General features: G+C 33.3%; 1 protein-coding gene across 1 annotated transcript; it reads right to left on the bottom strand.

The window, feature by feature from the left end:
• Positions 1-16,807: 16,807 nt before the first annotated feature.
• On the bottom strand, positions 16,808-22,731 carry W97_01557 (uncharacterized protein; the record flags this gene model as incomplete). Its single annotated transcript, XM_007779463.1, has 3 exons — positions 16,808-19,880; positions 19,961-22,581; positions 22,672-22,731. The coding sequence occupies 3 exons, from the start codon at positions 22,729-22,731 to the stop codon at positions 16,808-16,810; spliced, it is 5,754 nt and encodes a 1,917-aa protein (XP_007777653.1).
• Between the last annotated feature and the right edge of the window lie 141 nt (positions 22,732-22,872).

Genomic DNA, 22,872 nt, shown 5'->3' with positions numbered 1-22,872 from the left:
ATATATACAATTATTCTTAATTATCTTCTACATCTTTAGATAAACTATATTATTTAAGGCTTACTAAGCTTGTTCTTTAGTATATATGAAACTTCTACTATTTAGATAATATACATTCTATTAGTATACTATCTACTATATCTATTTAAGTTATTTAGAGTTTATTTATAATAATCTACATATGTAAAGATTTTATGCTTGTACTATTAAACTAAAGAATATAATATTTATTTAATAGATTAAGCTCTATAAGTAACTATATATAGTTTAAATCATAAAAGTACTAGAAGTTATATAAGGTAATTTTAGATTTTATAAAGACTTCTATATTTAATAAGTATATAATATTAGCTACTAAGTGTCTATAGACTATAGTATAATCTCTACTCTTAAGAATTAATGTAGCTATATTATAGCTATAGAGAAAAGTATAGTCTTACTATTAATTAATTTATAGAATTTATAGATTCTCTATTAAGGCTTCAAGCTTACTAAGGTTTATTTTAGCTATATAAGTACTCTTCTATTAATTTATGCTTTCTTTCTACTTTATTAAGTCTTTTCTTATTCTATTAAGTCTTTTTCTACTCTATCAAGCTTTTTTTATTCTATTAAGACTTTTTCTACTCTATTGGATCTCTTTTTACTCTCTTAGGCGTTTTTTTCCCCTTAATCAAGCTTTTATAAATTATAGAGTCCCTTTAGTAGCTTATATCTATCTTATACTAAATGGAAAAAGTGTAATTCTACTAGAGATTAAATATATAATCTAAAAAGATATATATATACAATTAGTATAGTTAGTAGTTAGTATTTTCGTAGCTAAGCTACATGTAGTACTAGCTATAGCTATAGTATACTAGCTGTAACTACTAGCTTCTATAGCTTTATAGTTGTAAACTACTATAGCTTAATAGTTATAGTTAAATTTCAAATTCTTAAGGCTTTTTTACTAGTAGTTATAGAGTACTATAAAGTAAATATATTAAAAATATAAAGCTAAACTAAGAGTTTATCTTAATCCTTTTTATAATTTCGCTATATAGTATTTATTACCACACTATAAGTATTTTTAACATATAAATTTTAGAGGACAGTATAGTTTTATTAGAGGATATAGATCCTTAGGGTTAATAAAGTGATGTAATAATAAGGCACGAGTGGATAGAATAATATAGTAGGTTTAATAGGAGACTAAATTCTATTAAGCTTCTATTATATAGAAGCATTTACTATATATTCTTACTTAGCTAGCGTATTACTAGTAAAAAGCCTAGGCGTAGTTTAAGGCTCTCTTTATATCTTATAACTGTCTTCTTTTTCTTATATAGCTATTTTTAGTAGCGGTATACTTACTTATTACTATTAAAGCCTCTATTTGTAATATATAAAAGCGCTATATTACTATAGGTAATATAGAAGTAGATAGAAATAAGGCTATAATCCGAAATAAGCTTATAAAGGTAAATAGATAGTAAATTATAAATCTTAGTAAGTATATAAATATTACGCGCTCTCTTAGCTTTTCTAAAGTTTAATAACCTCTACTTTTAAGTTATATTTCGCTATTATTATCTTAGTAGCTGTAATATTAACCTCTAGTACTCTATTTATAAGTTTAATAGGCGTGTAGTTAGGCTATACTTTATCTATTAATTCTTAATAGAAACCTATTACTATATATTTAGCTTATATCCCAATTAAGCTACTTAAGCCTATATATGTTTACTACTCTAAGTATATTTATAAGAGCGGTCGCGGCTTCTATATTAAGATAGAGTATATAAAGTATATTTATTATAAAAAGATTAGAAAGCTATATAACTAGATAAGTTACTATTATTTATACTATATTTTATAAGTTATTAGTATATATTTTAATAGGTTTCTATAGAGTTTATAGCTTATATTAATAAGCTATTTTATATAAGTAGTAAGATAGTAGTCTTATAAGTTACTAGTAACTTAATAGCTAATACTACAAAGGCTATACTTATTACGGCTTAGGCTTTATATAAACTAAATAGAAAGGTATTTATTTATACTACTAATAAGTAAGGGTTTTACTACTAGCTCTAGAGTAAAAAGCTATAGCTTACTATGCTACACGAAATCTAAAGGGTTAATAGAGTATTAAAAAGTATTTTAAATATTGTATAATACCAGATATATAGCATCTTATAGTTATTTATAGTTCTTTTACTAATATATTTTAGGCAGGCTTAGATTCTATTAGAATAAAAGATATAATACGTAAAAGTAGCTCCTTACTATTATCTTCTATACTAAATAGTATAAAGAAGTAGAGAAAGTAATAGTAGTTTATTAGCTTTTTACTAGCTTAACAGCATTAGAGCCTTATACCTATTAATAATACTACTTTATATATTTCCCTATAATATTACTTTATATAATTATTATCTATATATTATCTACTTTCCCCTTTTGTTTCTATTTTAACCTATTTTTAGTACTTCTAAATAAGATTTTTATTAATATTATTTTATATAACCTACTTATTATACGCCTCTAACTAGCTTTTTTATTCAACTAAATACTTAATAACTCTCTACTATATCTTTTTACCTCTTAGATTTTTAATAATATATTAGTTAATAGGCTTTTCTTTATTAAGATTTATTAAGCTAGATATTAGCTCTTGACTATTATCTTACTATCTTTAATATAGCTAAAAAAAGGCTAATATAAAAGATAGAGTAAATATAATAGAAGCTAAAAAAGTATAGGTAATATATCTACTTACTAATTAGCTCATTTATATAAAATAGCCTAATATATTTAGCTAATAGCTTTCTATTAGAGTGTCTCTAGTTAAGGTTCTTAGTTAAAAGTATAACTAAGTCTCCCTATAGTAGTTTATAGATTAGTACTTTTAGTTATAGTACTTAGTCTATAACTATATAGTAGCTTTCTAGTATTTTATTAGTATCTTTTGCTTATAATATAGTTTCTTGATTTCTTCTACTATAGTAGATATTATACGATTCTTTTCTACCTTAGATTTATACTCTACTTAGAGGTAGTAGCTATAGTAGGTATAGAATAGGCTAATATCTATTATTTTATATATAGTATTATTATATATAAGCTCTACTAGAGGCAAAAGCTATACCTAGTTACTCTATTTCTTATTATAGTAGACTTATAGGTAATACTTTAGTATTTAGTTCTATCTCTCTATTTAACTATCTATTTATAGATAGAAGGCTATACTTAGCTAGTATTTTACCTTTACTATAAAGTAAAAGTCTTACTAAAAGTTACTAGTAAATATAGTTTCTTTATTAGAGATAATTCTCTTAGGAATACTAAATAGTTATATAATCTCTTTAATAAAGATATTAGCTAGCTAGGCTAAATCTAAAGTCTTAATAGTAGGAATATATTTTACTATTTTAGTATAGTAGATAACAAATATATAGATTATAGTATATATACTAGCGCTACACTTACTTAGTAGTAACTCTATAATAAAATCTATTATAATCTCTTACTATAGAAGATTTAGATAGGGTAATATTTATATTTTACTATAGGAATAATAGTAGGGCGCCTATATCTACTAGCATATATTATATATAGAGATATACTTATAGACGATTTATTTTATTAAGCTTTAGTAGTATTTATAGAATAAGAGCTTTATTATCTTATTTTTACTAAAGTAGCGTACTAGTAGATTATTATAGTACTACTATAAAAGTGCTATATAAATAGTTAGCTTTACTACAATATATACCTTACTCTCTACTTTAGAAGGCTAAATAAATTAAAATACTATATAAAGTCCCCCTTAGTATATTACTAGTAGATACTCTATACTATACTATTAGTATACTTATTCTTAATAAAGTAATTCGAGTCTTATAGCTACTAGATTATCTTAATTATAGGCTATATACTTTAATTGTAAGCTTACTTACTTATAGTAGTAATTTTAACTTAGATCTAAAGTATATAATATAGAATTATAATTACGCTAGTTACCCTAGTTATACTAGAGGTAAATATCTTTTTTACCTTTTATAAGTATCTTATCTATAGTTAGTATTAACATAACGGTATTATATACTATAGGCTATAGTAAGTATGTTTATATTTTACTTAATATACTTAGTATAGTTAGTTTCAATTATACTAATTATATTAATTATAATCTTAGTAAACTAAAGGTAGCTGTTATTATATAATATTTAATACTAATTACTTTAGTTTAAGCTTACTATAGTCTAGCTTATTATACTATTCTTTCCTTTTATAGCCTCTATTCTACAAGGTATATTTAGTCTTTATTATATAAATAGCACCAAAATCTAAAGCTATTAGAGTATATATTAAAAATTCTTTTTTTATAGCTTATTATTATTTAGTTAAATACCTTTATTTTAAGGGACTGAATATACTAATACTATAGAGTTATAATAAGATTAAGTCTCTAACCTCTAAGGTAGACTTACACTTTAGTTACTATATAGAATACATTTATTCTATTACCATCTATAACTTAGTTATTACCTATAAAAATAGTAAAAAATTATTAAAAAGAGAAGGAAACTTTACTATTATCTAGATAAAACATATCTATTTTAAACTAAAATAGTTTTTAGAGTTATTAAAAAGTGCTCTTAAAGCTAGATTTAAGCTATAACCCTTTTATAAAACAATAAAACAAGTAAAGAATATAGTATAGATTAAACTATATTTATAAGCTACTATAAGTATATATTATATATCTCTAGAAAGTAATTCCTATAGTAAACTCGAACTATAGATCTTGTATATAATACTCTAAATGCAATAAATTATATAAATTCTCTACAAACTATAGTAATACTATTCAAAAGAGAGAATTAGATAGACTAAGAATACTAGTAAGTACAACTTATTATCTTTTAAATAGTATAAACCGCTACATTCTAAGACAAGCTAGAGTAGAATACTTTATTCTATACCCGCTAAGCTCTTTTTAGGCTTTTCTAATACAACTAGCTATAGACTACTCTATATAGCTTATTAAATATACCTATCTACTATATCTAGTTATACTATATTATAACTATATTACCTATAGGCTAATCTATAAGACTTTACAATAGAGACTTTCTTCTTTAAGAGTATATATTCTAGTTACTAGAGTCTAATCTAAAATAGGCTGAATTAGCCTAGAAAATTATATACTAAGCTCTAGCTATAAATTCGCTAGGAAATTTTGAAATTTTAGAAATCTTAAATATAATTACTTACTAATCCGCGCTATTACTACTAGCACGATTTTAGATATTCTTACTCTTAATCTCTATTTTTATTCTAAATTACTCCAATTCCATCTAGTTTTTAGGTGTTTTTTACTTTATTGGATTTAGTTTTTTAAGTATTTTCTAGACTATTTAAGCTAGTTCTAGTATAAATTAACTAGCTCTAAAGAATAATATAATAATCTAGCTATTTCAAGACTAATCTAATATAATTATAGCTACTCTCTATATAGATACTATAGAAAAGGCTAAGAGTTATATATATATATTTACTAACTCTTATATTATATTTTATTATGTATAATAATTTAGTCTAGGGTCTCTAATTTTTGGCTTATTATATAGTTTAAAAGAAAGAAGCTAAATAGTTTACCTTTTCTAAAAGAATAATATAATATACCTATTACTTTAAGAAAGACTATAATTACTACTAGATAAGACTTAGAATACTTAGGATTTCCTAGGCCTTTTTAGCTCTTTCTAGTAAATCTCTAATCTAGCTAGTACTCTAAAGCTATAGATATTCTAGTATATATAGCTACCCGACTTCTTAATAAAAGTATTAGAAATACATAACTAGACTAAAACAAATATACTAAAGATAGCTTTATCTATAATAGTTCTTAAGAATAAAGTATAGGCTTTCTTACTCTATTCTAGCCCATTCTAGCCCATTCTAATCCAATTAATCCCTAGAGGTAGTAAGAAGAAATAAATAGTAACGAATTCTATTATTTTCCTTTATTTAGATAGAAATAGCTAGTGCTCTAGTAATTATAGTAAAAAGTATATTTATAGAAAGAATACTATTTTCTAATATAGATAGTCTAGTAAAGAAAGGGAATGTATATATATTTCTAGGCTTTTCTAGGCTATTCTAGATTAATTTTATATAGACTATCTTACTTTTAGCTAGATATTGTAATTATTATAATATAGAAAGGCTTAATACTAGAACTTGATTTATTAGAGTAATATATAAGATATTATATAAGATTAAAAGATATAGTAAGAAAAATAGATAGAAATATCTATAAGTAAAGTATATAACTAAGTTATATAACTCTAGAATAACTAAAGATCTATATATAAGAAAATGCTAAGTCTAAACTATAATAGTAGCTTTTCTTTAAAAGCTTAGTTTTTATAAGATATTTAAGCTAGAATTATATTTAGATTTAATACTAAAGTTCTTATTTAACTCTATAGAAAATATTAAGAGGCTATAAGCCTTAAGCTCTAATTAGTAAATATAGCTAGACTTAGAAAAGTAGTATATAAAGAAATTATTAACTTTTATAAAAGCTATTAGTATATAGTAGAAGAGGTTCTAGAAGTTCTTATTAAAGCTAATCTAGTCTATAAGTACCTTAAAGTATCTATAGTAGTTCTATAAGTTAAGAATCTAGTTTATATTCTATATATTCTCTACTAAAGTATCTAAATAGAAAAAAGAAAATAGTAAAGCTTATTCTAGTGGGAAATTATTAGTAGAGAGCTAGATTAGTAAAATATAAAATATAGAATAGTAATACTAGAATTATAGAATCTCTAGATAGTAGCTATATACACTAATAATCTAAGTAATATAAAAGATGCTATAGTACTTATATAAGAGCTTTTAGAGTAGATAATTAGACTATAGATTATAAGTATCTAGATATACTCTATTACTAACTTAGTACTCTAGTATAGAGACTTAGTAGTAATTAGTACTATTTTTATAGATAGCTTATACTAGGTATATCTATTTCTTTAGTTTCTAAATAATAATAATTATTTACTTATAGAACTAAGCTACTTCTTTATAATCTAGCTTAGTAGATAGATCTGTCTTAGAAATACTAGATATACTTATCTTATACTAAAATAGTTTAGAGTATTAACAAAGAGAGTTTAGTTTATCTATATTTTAGAAAAAGGACTTTTTTTCTTTAAATCTCTATTATTCTTTCTCTTATATATAAGAGGCGTTCTCTCTCTTGAAATACCCCTAGTTCTCTCTATTTTATAAATAATTGTTATTCTTTTTTATATATAGATTTTAGTTTTTTCTTTATTCTTTCTAGTCTATTACTAGTTTACTTCTTAGATTACTTCTTAGTTTATCTATTAGTTTATATCTTAATCTATCTCTTAGTCTATATCTTAGTTTACTTTTTAGTTTACTTTTTAGTTTACTTTTTAGTTTACTTTTTAGTTTACTTTCTAGCTTACTCATTATTTTAATTTCTACCTTAATTTAGAATCTATTTAAATTCTAGTGTATTATTCAGTTTTAGCTTAGAATATACTATAGTATCTATATTAGTCTCTTATCTTATAGATTCTAGTAGAAAAACTATTTTTTTCTTACTTAAGTAATAGAAAATATTCTTTTACTTTCTAAGGGGAAGAATCTCTCTCAAACTCCCTATTCTTTTTTTTTTAATAAGAAGTATTCCCCTTCTTAAATCCTTCTAGTACTCTTTAACTTATATATAGATAGTCCTTCTTTTTACCTACTTTCTTGTATTTTTTTAGTACTTTAACTTTTAGATTACTTATATGCTAAGTTTATAGTTTAGTTTATAGTTTAGTTTATAGCTTAGTTTATAGTTTACTATGTAGTTTACTTTATAGTTTACTTTATAATTTACTTTATAGTTTACTTTATAATTTACTTTATAGTTTACTTTATAGTATATTTCTTAATTAGTTTATGGTTTAGCTTTTAGCTTATTTCTTAGTCTTTTACTTAGTTTCTTACTTACTTCTATTCTTCTCTTTCCTCTCTATATTTAACCTACTCTAATATCTAGCTTAACTTTTAGTTAGTCTTTTAGCTTATTTAATAAGTAAGTTCTATTCTAGTTTTCTCTTTAGCTTAGCTTCTAGTTTAGTCTATAGATTAACTTCTACTATAGTATCTAGTTTAGTTTCTAGTTTAACCACTCTTTATTATTTAAAATATTAATTATTACTATCACAAACTCTTATAGGGTAGCCTGTAAATAGTATAATTGTAATAGAGTATAATTAGATATAGTAGATAGATATATCTTAAGAGCTATATAGAATTACCTATAGATAACTATATTAAAATAGTCTAGAATAGGCTTATTAGGTGTAGAATAAAGCACTTCACTCTAGCCTTTCTTAGAGGGTAGTAGCTTATACTATTTTAGAATAATAAGTTATACCTACTAGTATTCTTAGTCTACCTAATTTCCTTCTTTTAGTATATAAACTTCTACTCGAAGATAATATAAGGCTACTAGTAATATAGCTATACTAGAAGCCCTTTAAAACTACTAGTTAATAATAGACTTCTAAGAAACTTCTATAGATATAAGTAGAATATTACTAGAAAAGGAATAAGTCTAAGTATCTGATATAGTAATTTTAACTCTATCTTCTAGATACTCTAAGCCTAAATTAGACTAGAAGATTATTACGAATAGAAGTGCGGCGCGCTACTAAGCAAGTGCTTAGTACTAAGAGGTTTTAAGAGGACTAAGTACTAGAGCGCTACTAAGAGGTAATTAGTCTACTTACTTTACTTAGTAACCGAGTATACTAAGTAGATTAAGTATAGTATAAGGGTACCTACTTAAAGTTATAGTATATAGATAGCACTATTCTTATCCTTAGAATAGTATACTTAACTTAATATAAGAATCTTATATTCTTATAATATATTTGATTATTATCTAGTAATATTAATCTATTATTATATCTTACTCTATCTCTTAACTCCTTAATCGGAATTATACTACTTTATAGTAGTTAGTGTTATTATCTAGAGATAGCACCTATTACAAAGATAGAGAAATTAGATTATTAAAATCTAAAGAACTTAGACTAGAATTAGAGTATAGAAAAAGAGAATAGAACTTAAATATCTATAAGAGGTACTTATAGATAGAGTTTCTCTAAATATAGTATAAGAAGGGTCTATAGCTCTATTAGAGCTATAGATATTAATTCCAGCCTATACTTATTATAGTTTACACTTAGTATTTCTTAGTATTTAGATTTTTAGTTATTCTAGAGTTATATAACTAAGCTATATACTCTACTTATAGAGTTTTCTTTTTACTTTTCTTTCTATAATTTCTAACCTTATATAATCTCTTATTTATCACTCTAGTAAATTAAGTTCTAGTATTAAGTCTTTTTATATTATAATATTATATTATACTCTCTAATTATCCCTTATTATAGTCTAGCTATAGTCTATTTATTACGAATAAGAGCTAGTAGACTAATTGTATACTAGCTAGTATAGGCTAAAACGTAATATACTCTATAAACCTTAGTATACTCTACTAGATCTATAGTAGAGTACGCTAAAATAAATAGAGTAAATAGAGTAGATAGAGTAAAGTATAGAGGTACTTACTCTAACCTATAATATATAGAAGACACCATTCTGGACTAATTTAGAATAGTGTGCTTAACTTAAATAAGAATCTAGTATTCTTTATAACTTAATCTAATTTCACTATATAATATTAATTCTCACCTTATTAACTATATCTTAGCACTATTCCCTACCTCCTTAATTAGAATCCTAACTATTATAGTAATCTTTATTATCTCGTAATAGCACCTCGTTACACTATTATATATTCCCCTATTTTCTTTAAAGTATCTAGAGCTATAGGTAACACCTCTAATACTCTATAAGCTTCTATAGCTATTAACTTACCTATAGTACTTACTATAGAAGTTCTAAAAAACTCTAATATCTAGTATAAGCTCTTTACTAATCTCTTAAACTAGTTTAATAAAATGTATATCTATACTAGTATCTTTAAAGAATAGCTTAAGAATATTATATACTAGTATAATATAATAGCTAAGTAGTATAGTATAATAACTATATAGTATAATACTATAGTTATTATATACTTAGAAGTAACTAAGCAAATCGCATAACTCTCTACTTAGGCTATTTAACTAAATACTATCTCTACTAAGAAGTTAGAGAAGCTTTCTAATCTAGAACTATTTTCTAGTTCTAATTATACTACCCTCTACCTCTTTATTATAAATATTTATATAAAGCTTAGTATTAATACTAACTAGTACTCTACTAAAGCTAACTAAATCTTATACTTATATAGTTACCTAAAGAGTACTATATAAGTACTCTTTCTTCTATATTCTTACTAATAGTATACTTAAGTTTAGCTCTATTAAAAAAATAATTAAGTATCTTAAACTATTCTTTAGTAACCTAAACTCTAAGGTAATTACTTAAGCTAAGATTACTAAGCTCTATTAAAAGAATTATAACTTTATCTTCTTTATTATAGATTTCTAATACTATATCTACAATACTAGATATAATAATAATAGAAAGAAATCTATACTTTTTATAAGTCTATTAAATAAGATATAAAGCGCGCTTATAAGCTAAAATACTAAGAAAATAAGCTATTTTAAATACTTTTACCTCTATTAGCGTATTATTAGGCGCATATATACTACTACTAGTATAGCTACTAGTATATTATTTTTCTAGAAGTATATCTTTCTAACTATACTCCCTACTACTAGTATCTTTTATATAATAACTACTATAACTACTTTCTTATCTACCTTCTATTCTATACTAGCTATACTATAGTCTACTTCTATAGTCTATAACTATAGTAACTCTATAGATCTTATAGTTAGTTATATCTAGTAGGGCCTAATTATACTAGAGATAAAGTAGTAGCACTTTAATAATAATAAGTGCCTATATTATAGTAGTAATTATATAGCTTATAACTACCTAAAGAAGCTTTATACTACTATACACGTAATTAACTTTAACTCTACCTCTAATACTCTAGACCCTACTGCTCTGTCTAGTAACTTAACTTATTTAGAAAATAAGTAGTTTCTACTAAAAGTTACTTAAAGAGATCTACTTTTAGAATAGTTAAGATTTTCTTTTCTATAATTTTCTAGTTACTTTAATAAGACTTTAATAGAAATAAATATCTTATAATTAACTATGTTTTAGTTACTAGTTTATATAAATATAAGTCTACTACTCACTCTTATTAATCCTAAAGCATCTAGTACTATCTTTATTAACTAATTTTATATATAAAACCTTAGCCTTTATTTTCTTTCTCTTAGTTCCCCTATTACTCTTAAAATTATTAATAGGCGCTCTACTACTAGTAATATTATCTATTTTATCCAAGTTAAGTTTCTAGTAGAGTTATTTAAATAGACTTTTACCCTTTTTATTACTTACTTTAGCTACTTCCCTATTATTCTTAGCTACTATTAGCTACTAGCTTAGTATACTACACTTAATACTAATTAATAACTATTAGTACTCTTTAGTAGAAATACTATTCCCTATATTTATTTAGATTCTATTATTATTCTCTAGAAGAAGGCTAAAAAGCTACTTAATCTTAACTTACCTCTATAAAAGACTCTAGATATCTATATAATTAGTATAGTACCCTTTACCTATCTAGTAAATACTAAGAAGACTAGCTACTAGCTCTTTATAATTATAATAAGAAATATTAAAAAGGCTCTTACCTCTAAAATAGTTATAGATTCTGCTACTATCTTACTCTTTAAGTACTATAAATTCTTAGATATTTTCTTAAAATACCTCTTAGACTAGCTACCTCTATATTATACCTATAACTACTATAACTAGCTATAACTAGAAATAGAACTACCTACTAGCCCTTTATATAAAATATTCTAGAAGGAGCTACTTATTCTAAAAAAGTATCTAGAAGACTACCTTATAAAAAGCTTTATTTATTCTAGTAGTAGCCCTATAGCCTCCTTAATTCTTTTTATTTAAAAATCTAAAGGGGGCCTCTACTTCTATATAGACTACTAGAGCTTTAATATAATTAAAATTAAGAATAAGTATTCTATTCCACTTATTTAAGAGACTCTTATTTATCTTTTATTAGCTAAGTACTTTACTAAGCTCGATATTATTATAGTATTTAATAAACTCTATATTACTAAGAGTAATAAGTAGCTAATAGTATTCCACATCTATTATAGCCTTTATAAATACCTAATTATACTCTTTAGTCTATCTAATATACCCTTATTCTTTAAATACTATATTAATAATATTTTATAGAAATACTTAGACCAGTTCTATACTACCTATATTGATAATATCCTAATCTATAGTAATGCTCTAAGTAAGTATAGGAGATATATCTATAAGATTCTTCTCTACCTATAGAAGATAGGCTTATAGGTTAATATTAAGAAATATAAATTCTATATCTAAGAAGTTAAGTATCTAGGGCTAATTATCTCTATAGAGAGTATTAAGATAGACTAAGCTAAGGTTTCTACTATATAAGATTAGCTTTAACCTTAGAACCTCAAGAATATATAAGACTTTCTAGATTTTATAAACTTCTACTATTATCTTATCTATAATTACTTAAGAATTATTACTTCTCTTATAGGCCTTATATATAAAGACCGCTCCTTTCAATAGGCTCTAGATTATAAATACACTTTCTATAGGCTTAAGCTTATTATAAGACACAAAGAGGGCTTTAGACTCGCTCTAGGCTTACTACTAGTAATATACTAGCTAAGCGAGAGTATATATTAGTCGCTCCTATACAATAAGAGCTTAGTAGAATTTAGTCTTCTATTAAACTAACTATATTATTCTATTTATATATACCTTATTATTATATTACTATATTAACTCTAAGGATGTATATTCTCTAACACTTATCTTTATTACTATACTAATTCTATAATACTTCGACTAGAATAAACTAGTAACTATAGAAATAGATATTTTAAATTACATTATAGCTAGTATACTTTATTAACTAGACTTAAAGAGCTAACTCTAACTAATAGCCTACTTCTCTACTAAGATATCTATTACCAAATATAACTATAAGATTTATAATAAGAAACTACTTACTATTATTAAAGCCTTTAAGGTCTAGTACCCTAGATTTAAGAGAACTAAAGAACTAATTAATGTTATCTTAAATTATAAGAACCTTAAGTTTTTTATATCTATTAAGTTTTTTATATCTATTAAGTTTTTTATATCTATTAAGTTTCTTAACTATTGTTAAGTCTACTAGAGTGAATTTCTATTCTATTTTAACTTTAAGATTATCTACTAGAAGAGTAGGTTAAATATAACTCTAAATATCTTAACTCATTAGTCTAGAGATCTTCCTACTAAAAAAAAAAGTAATTCTTAAAAAAACTAGTTTTAAATAGTATTAAAGTAGTATAACCTTAACTCTTAGCTAGAGTATATCTCTTTAGTTACTAGTAAGATTTATATAGCCTCTATTAGAGTATCTACTACCCCCTCTAACTCTCTATAAGATACTAAAAATAAAGAAAAACTACTAGCAATCTAGCTTAATATAATTAAGGTACTAAATAAAAGCTCCGAAACTATACTAAACTAGAATATTAATCCTATCTATAAAATAAATAAATAAGTCTAAGAGATTCTAATCTACCTATAATAAGGTACTTATATACTAAAGAGCTTTCTACTATCTAAAGTCTATAAAGAGAATAACTAAATTATTTACTTAAACTACTAGTTTCTACTAGAGTTTTACTAGATTAGAATATATACTCTATATAAAGCTTACTCTCCTCTAGCTATTAGATATTCTAAAAGAGTAAAGACTTTTAATATTCTAGTATACTTCTATTAATATCTAAAAATAATATAAGATATCTACTAGTTTATCTATAATTACTTTACCTACACTTATATAAAGATCTTATAGAACTACTATTTTAGTTTACTAAAACCTCTACTTATACTAAAATATTACTAATCTAATATCTCTCTTAACTTTATTATTAAGCTCTCTAAGAGTAAAGATTACTAAGGAAATATATAGAAGAATATTCTTATAGTTATAGACTACCTATCTAGAATATAATACTTTATTTCTTATAGATAGATAGATATACTAACTACTATAGTGCTCTTCTCTTAAAATATCTAGAAGTACTATAGTATTTCTAGATTAATTATCTCTAATAAAGGAAGCTAATTTATTAGCTAGTTCTAAAAGAAACTATACCTTTAACTAGATATCTAGTATAACCTTTCTATAGCCTACTACTCTAAGATTAATAGCTAAACTAAGAATACTAATATAGTTCTAGAATAGTATCTTAGAGCGTATATAATGTTTCTATAGAATAACTAGATGAATTAGCTACCCTATATAGAGGTCACGTATAATAATTATATATTAAAAACTATTTAAGTCTCTCTATTCCTTGCTAATTATAGTTAATACCTCCTTTTTAGCTTAGAGCTATCTATTCCTAAAGTAGATCTATCCACTAAGCTAGACTAAAAAGCAATAGCTTAGTTCTATAATAAAATAACTATTATTACTTAAGAGTTTAGAAAGTAGATATACCTAGTATAAGCTATCTATAAAGATACTACTAACTACTAGTAGGCCCCTATACTAAATTACTAGATTAGTAATAAAGTTTATTTAGATATATATAACCTATTGTCTAGTTATCTACTCTAGAAGCTATTAAATAAGTACTATAGTTTCTTTTATATTATAGAGATTATTAGTGTATATAGCTACTACCTAGAGATTCCTTAGTTCTAGTATTACTACTCTATATTTTATACCTTACTAATTCGGCTCTCTATAGATAATTTCCTACTAGAATAAGCTTTACTATTTCTTTTTCCCTACTTAGGCACTTCTATAGAAGATATATAGAATATAAACTAGATTCTTAACTTATAGAACTACTATAGATACTTTAAGGTACTTATAGATTAGATTAGCTTAAATAGAAACTTCTAAAACCCTCTATACTATATACTAATAGCTTTTATAGAAGTTAATTATTTCTTTATATATTACTCTTATAAGTCTAGCTATATTTACTAGTTAGAGCTTAAAGCCTATAGCTACTCTATATCTTAAGTAGAGTTAAATAAGAACTCTAATATTAAATTAAAATATAACTTTAACTTAAATACCTTATAGAAACTTAGCTTTTAAAGAGAAGCAATTTTTATAGTTTAGACTTAATACTTTTTAGTATTTAGATCTTTAGTTATTCTAGAGTTATATAGTTATATTATAAAATATATTTATAGAGTTTTCTTTCTATTTTTTTTTCTATATCTTCTAATCTTATATAATATCTTATATATTACTCTAATAAATTAAGTTCTAGTATTAAGTCTTTCTATATTATAACTAGTATTTACTAGAAGTAAAGATAAGATCGGTTTATCTAAGTTAGTATTTTATAATAGTTTAAATTGTCTAAAATATCTAAAATAACTAATATATCTTAAATATCTAGAATATCTAGAATATCTAAAATATCTAAAATATCTAAAATAACTAATATATCTAAAATATCTAAAGATAAAGCTTAGTAAAGCTTAGTAAAGCTTAGTATACTTAGTTAGTAGTAAAAAAATAATATATTAAATCTAATCTAGCTAGTAGAATAGAAGAGATAAATAATAAAGCTAGTTTAGAGAGTAAACTTCTAATAAAAACAATAATTATCTACTTGCTTTTTAAACTTAGTAATATTTTATTTCTTTTTATAGAGAGGTAAAAGTTAAGTAAGAATAGAAAATTAGAAAAGTTCTACTTACTAAGTAAAATTAACTATTTTAGATATACTATATTTTAAATATCTTAAATACTTTAGATATTTTAGATATTTTAAATAGCTATTATCTATAGTATAGATTACTAATTATAGAATAGAAGATTCTGTAGATTAGTAAGATAGAATCTACTAGAAAGTAGTAAGATCTATAGGATTTAGGTATATATAGATAGTTATTTCCTATTTTAGATAGTAATTAAGAAACTTAATTAATATATTCTTATATTATTAAATAGTAATCTCTTTTATAAATAGTTCCTCTTATAATTAATATTCTATCTATATAAAAGCACTAGGTTAAGCTAGCTTAGAACTTTCTTATCTTTCAGAGGGCTACTTAGTAAGCTACTCCCTAAGTAGCTTAAACCGCTTAAAATACTTATAGAAATTACTCTATCTTGCGAGGCACTTGTGAGCGAGTACATCTACTTACTATTTCTAAGCGCTTAGAGCGCTCGCAAGCACTTGCAAGCGCTTGGAGACAGTGAAAAGATTCATTGATATATATTATCTCTAAGCGGCACACATCTGAACACCTCGCCAATAGATGCAACGTCCATAATTCAGCCTATATTATAAGAATGTTCCACTCGAGTTCAAACCAAGAGAGAGAGCGCTTGCGCTCTATCAGCCCACCGTCATGCCCCCCGTTCACACAGATGCCGCGAGGCGATGAGAACCCAAACACAGAACCCAACATGCGCACCACGCCAACCATACAAACCGGGACACAGATACAGTGACGAGGGCCCCGCAACCACAACATGTCACACAAAATTCTCTTCCTCCACTTCTTATCTTTCCCTTAGGCTTCCTGGTCGGCTACGGCCGAAGCCCAGATTCTACTCCCCGGTGCCCCTACAGCCTCACCGCCTCCCCGGCGCACGCCCTGCAAGATTCATATGCATGATCGCCTCACGAGGCCACTCCTCCTCCTCGGCCGCCGGATTCGCGACTCTGAGCCCGCCGCCGCCACCGCCACCTCCGTACTGTTGCTGGCTGGGCAGCACGTTCCAGTCCGCCTCAGAAGAGGGGAGCCCAGTTACACCCGGCAGGTCGAGTCTGTAGTACGCGTCGCCAAAGGCTAGATGTGGTCCCTGCGATTCGGTGTACGCCGAGGGCGTGAGCGAAGGGCCGGCAAGCCAGGAAGTTTTTGTGCTGGGGAGGAGTCCTGAGCCTCCGCCTACGCCTGCGGGTTGTGAGGTGGGTGAGTTGTACCGCTCCTTCTCCTCTGGGCTTGGATCGCCGCTGTCAAATGCGCCAGCCATGTCGACGGGGGAGTAGTTCACAAAGCCCTGCTGGGTTGCCGTGTTCGACTCCGGCCCCGGCCCACCCAGAACCTGCAACTTCTCCAACCTGGGCGTCTCGTCGCTGCGTCGTGGACTCGGTACCAGCTCCAAAGAGCGAGCCATCTCATCCGAGTAGCGCTGTGTAGGCATCTCCGCCATGCCAGTTGCGGGGACAAGGATGTCTGGTAGGTGGGCATCCAGCTGTGTCGGGGTCTGTAGCCGTGGCAGCTCGAGCTGTAGTGGGGTCCCGCTCTCGACTCTCTCGAGGCTGGGAGCACCCTTCGCCAACCCTATTCCGGTCCCTGACGCGGAGCTCGCGAAGGCCGCTTCCTCGGGCTGCTCCTCGATCCCTGCGTCCGGCCCATCGGGGTCACGGATGCCGAATTGCGCGATCGTGCGCATTTTCCGCGTCACCCAGCTCGCGAGGATCTTGCCGCGCTGTTTCTCGCCAAGTCTGGATCTCGGGAAATCGCCCTTGGAGACAAACGCCACGATATCCACGACGAGGTGGTGTTCATTCAGCACCGCGTTCACGATGACAGGGACGATGCTCGCGAGGTAGCTCTTCCGGAAGCACTCAACCAACACCACAACCAGCCCGCCAGCCTGAAACACCGCACATCCGCCTGGTACGATGTTGCGGTGGCAGCGCTCAATGCTGGCCTCGATGTCCATGGGGAAGTGGCTGAGGCCGTTGACCTCGAAGGTTTCGCCGATGTTGCCGAGGACGAAGAGGCATTGCATCTCGACCTGCTGGCCTCCGGGGCCGATGGGGCGGGCGACGTTATGCAGGAAACCCAGATCCCCGGTGCGCACATACCGTACGTGCGGGTCGCCATCCACGGTGCGTCCGTTGAAGCGCTCGGCGTCGAAGAGATCGCGGCTGCCGTAGAAGGCGTACGCGTTCGCCTCGCTCTGCACCCAGATCTCGCCGTACTCGCCGTTTAGGCACAGTCGATTGGTTTCCGGATTAACGATTGCGATTTGGGTTGATACGGGCACCATGCCTGAGTCCTGTACTAGCAGCGCCAGGGGGTCTGTGTCCGGATCCACGGGGAGGACGAGCCCTCGCCGCAGCGCGTTCATGTCGAGCCAGAGCTCGATAGGCTCGATGCACATGTAGCTGCGCGATGCGACCATTGGGTTCAGCACATGGGAGTATATGGTGTTGATGGCTGTGCGGTCGAGGCCGGCGCCCGCGAAGTGCAGCCGCACTTTCTGGTACACGTCCACGCGCGGCCGGCCGTCGGTCGCGATCATGAGGTTCTTGAGCTCGTGCAGGGCCGTCGCCTTACCGGCTGCGTGCGCCATGCCGTGGTCCAGCATCTGGCTCGTAGCGTACGTGTCCTTGATCTTGTAGCGCGAGAGGGTTTGAAAGAGGATATTAGGATTCTGAGCAAAATCGACGGGAGATACGAGGTAGGTGGGCGCGGCGAGGAAGATGCCCATCAGGCAGGTGTGAATGAAGCCTAGGCCGATAGTGCTGCGGACGCAGCCGAGAACGGGGCGCGTGGAGGTCATCTGGCATGTTTCCTTCTGCACTTTGCACAGCGCCATGATGGTGTCGTGGCCTAGTTGCACGGCGATGCGGCGTTGATCAGGCGTCCAGTATGTCCAGATCAGAACGGGGAAGCCTGGCTGGACCCACGCGGGGCGGATGGTGAGGCCGAGCTCGCGGCAACCGGAGGATTGTTTGCTCGGTTTAGTGGTGTTGTAGGTGTTCGGTAGGTGGAGCTTGAGGATGAGGGCGGATTGTTTGAGATGCGAGGATATAGGCTTCTGTTTGAGGAGATGGTCAACGTCAGCGTTGACGAGGAGGGCTTTGATCTTGAAGTCGGCGATCATGTGAAGGAGAGCGGGGGAGTCTTCGTTCAGCCGGTTTTGGTCAATTGGGGCCATCGGTATTGCAATGGCTCCTAGGCAGAAGCAGGCGTGGACGGCGAAGACAAAGTCCTCTGAGTGGGTGTACATCAGCAGCAGATGGTCTCCAGGCTGTACTTTGGCTTTGTTCTTGAGGTACATGGCAACGGCGGCGACCTTGAGATCGAACTTCCTCCAGTTGACGCCTTTGCCTTCTCTGCCTCTGCCGTCTATCGTGCAGTAAGAGAGCTCTTCGGCTTGCCGGGATACGCGCCACTGCATGAGGTCGTGAATATTCGTGAAGCGATTCAGGGGTTCCGAAGTCCGGTCGTCGATGACGACTTCCCGGTAATCCACGCCGGAGTACTGCTTGTCCTGCATCATTAGCATCTCTTGCCGTGACTGTGTTGAGAGAGGCGACCATATCCCGCCGGCAGGATCGTCGCCGACTGGAAGGTTCTGCACTGCTCGTTCGACGCCAAACTTGACGTGGACACAGGGCAGAGATCCATTGTCGAATTCCTTGCGGCAAAGCATGTTGCCTATTTCCCGCCGGCCGCTCTTGACGACCCTTGGTAGGGTGTTTGGCGCTGTGATCATCACGCAGTAGACCCTGAGGTGATGCTCATTATATAAGACTTCCATCACTCTTTCAGACAGTGAGTCCAGAAAGGGAATGTCGAGCTGGCTCGGCGGGCCTCCTGGATTCGTAGGTGCTGTCGAAGCAGCCTGTGTTTCAATCAAGATGATCGGTAGATATTCCCCGTTGACGTGCGCGTCAAATGCGGAGCTGTGGAACAGTTAGCTGGTAATTCTGACTAAAAAAACTAAACGTGTAAAGCAACGCGGGATACCAGATAAATGACTTACCAATCATACATCTTCGGCACAGTCTTCATAATACTAGTAACAAGATGCTGCACGAAGAAATAACGATGTTCCGCCTCTTGGACTCCATGCTCCACCCACTCGACCCGCTGCCGTATCCTGTCCTCGTACAGACCGAGAACAAAGACCTTGCCTTCAATGATACAACCCAGCAAGCCAGTTCGCAGGAACTCCGGTTCCACGAGAACAGGTGTAGGGCTCCCCGGCATGAACCGGTATGGTCGCGCGTGGAAGATGCTTTCCGTGTGTTTGGGCAGCGCCCAGAACCCTCCAGACAGCGAGGGCGAGTCAACCCACAACTCTCCGATGGAGTACGGTGAGCAGAGCAGGTTCGTCTCCGGGTCCACCAACGCCATGGTGGCATCTGGGATGGGATAACCGAACGCCCCAACTCTGAGCGTGCCAGGCTCGTTGGCTCTCTTCCTCGCCTCCTCGCCCATCGCGAGTACCACGACTTCGTTCGTCTTGAGCGCTTCCTTATCCAGCAGCACCTCGCTCAGCTCAGTCCTGCTCTTCTTCTGGCTTGTCTTCTTCGTCGTGCCGCCGCCGATTAAGCTGGTATAGCCATTCGAGATGGTCTCGTCAATTTTTGCTTCTTGTACCGGCTTGGCTTCATCCTCCTCGCTCAGCGGACATCCCATGCGCTCTTCGCCACCGAGCCAGTCGCGGACGGAGATGATCATGCCGCCGTGCTCCGGAAGGCATAACATGGGCGCTATGAGCTCGCGCGCGCGAGGGTTCCGCATGGGCCGCAGCCACCGATCGCCCAGGATCTCGTGGAACTCGCTGTCCACAGTCAGGGTGGCTATCATGCATATCTTGACCGAAGCGAAGTTGGGCTCGGTGTTCTTCTTGAAATTCCTGGTTGCCATTGGATCTGCCTGATAGTTGTACGCTGCTCTTTTTAGGCCAGGGTAATCGGCTACCATGACGGTTGTCTTGTACTTTGAGATGAGGTGTGCGTACAAACCGGGCGTTTCAACGGATCGTGACTCTAACCAGACTGTGGTGTGACCGCCATAGACACCAAGGAGGATCCCCAGTATCATGCCTGCACCCTCGCGCGGGTCAAGGTAGCTAAGAATGATCTCTCCTCTCTGGTGAGAGTATGGTCCTCCAGCGATGAGGTTGCCATTTTTGTCTCGCAGACCGACTGGAAAGTTATCCGTGAGATCGCCCGTAGGTATAGTGGATATGATGGCACTGAGGCAGGCCATCTGATGCATGATTGTTCGATGGCTCAAGACCACGCCTCGCAAGTCTCCGGTAGGCGCACGTGAGAACTCAATATACGCTAGGTCCGGAACCTGCAACGGAGGCTCCTCGCCTTTCTTCTTCGGATGATAGCTCCCAAACTCGTTTGTCTTCCACCACTCCACACCTGTCGGCCATTTGAGCCGCTGTGCGCTAATGTCTCTATGGAAGGCTTTGAGATTGTTGTCGGTCGTCAGCGCCAAGTGAGCCTGTGTTGTAATCAATAGCAGACTAAGCTTCTGGTAATCGTCCACGCTGTTCATAGGTACGGCTACAACGCCGGCTATGAAGCAGCCCATCAAGGCAACGGCAAAGTCGATAATCTCGGAGTCACGGTACACTAGTGCAACCCGATCGCCTCTGTACAGATTACTCTTGTCCCTGATGACTTGCGCGACCTTTTCCGCCCTGCTTGCTAGTTTTTCCCATGTTATCGAAGCGGTCTCTTTCCCTTTGGGATCCAGCACCCAGTAAGCGGGTTGCCTTGCGTTCTGCTTTCCGCGATGCCGTAGGACAGCACCGATGTTGTCAAACTTGGACATTGGAACGTTGCCATTGTGAGGGTCATATACGGCAAAAGGCACGTCCCGCGGTTCCAGAGGAAGCTGACACTCGACAACCTGCGCGCCGGGAAGATCGTGTGTAGCAAGCATCGGAGGCGGCATACCCGCAGTGGGTGAGAAGGCGTGGTCGGAGGAGTAGCGGTTTGGGCCGCCATAGCTATCCCGCTGCTGCTGCTGCTCCTGCATCTGCTGGCCCGCGAAGTCGGAGAAGTAGCCTTGCTGGGAGTCGAGCATGGTGCTAAGCCTGCTGGCGCCGCCTGATCCCGGTGAATTGTATCCGCCCGACTGTGCGCCATATCCACGCTGCGCTGCAGGGTTGTAGCTTGTATCTGTACCCACCATCGTGCCTTCGCGAGAGTATCCGTACGAGTCGGGTGTCCGTGGTCGTGAAGAGTACTCCCGATCGTAAGGAGATGGTCGCCGGCGGATGGGCGATACTGCTCCCAACTCTCTCTCCTGGAATCTTGCAACCTGGCTTGGAGGATTCACCATTGTGCCGGAGGCAGAGCCCGAGTAGCCTTCGCTCGACGCGACACTACCGGCTCCTGCCATGAGATGAGGTGAATGTGGTCGCGAACCTGCGGGAGAATACTGGGTAACCGGCTGCTGGCCACTGAGTGCAGCGTAGGATGCGGCGCGAGAGCCATCATTAGACGAATATGTGTCTTGGTCGTAGTCTCGTATGCCAGGACTTGTTGTCGCTCGCTCCCCCTCTGATCCTCCGAAGTACTGAGACAAGAGCAGTGTCCGCCGCTTTTCGTAGCCCTTTTTCGTGATGTCTCCTTCCTGTGGGTTGCGCGTGCCGGTCAGTATGTATATTCATTCCAGCACAATGCAAGGGCTACGAGTGGCAAAATCCGCCGGAAAAGCACCCACTTCTAGTTCATGATCCAGCTCCTGCAGCTTTGCCTGCAGCTCAGTGTTATAGTCGGCCATAGTGGCATATGTCCAAATGGTGTCTTGAGTATCAAGGGTCGGGGATGCGGGCCCGGGTGTGCGGTGGCATTGAGCGGGCAAGCCAGCAGCGCCGTCTCTCAGCTACGATTTGCTGTTTCAGAGCAAAGGTAGGTTAGTTAC

The sequence above is a fragment of the Coniosporium apollinis genome (genome assembly GCF_000281105.1).
Source record: "Coniosporium apollinis CBS 100218 chromosome Unknown supercont1.5, whole genome shotgun sequence".
In the NCBI taxonomy this organism is placed as follows: Eukaryota; Fungi; Ascomycota; class Dothideomycetes; genus Coniosporium; species Coniosporium apollinis.
Note: the sequence above shows the minus strand (reverse complement) of the source record. Positions and strands in the feature narration are given on the sequence as shown.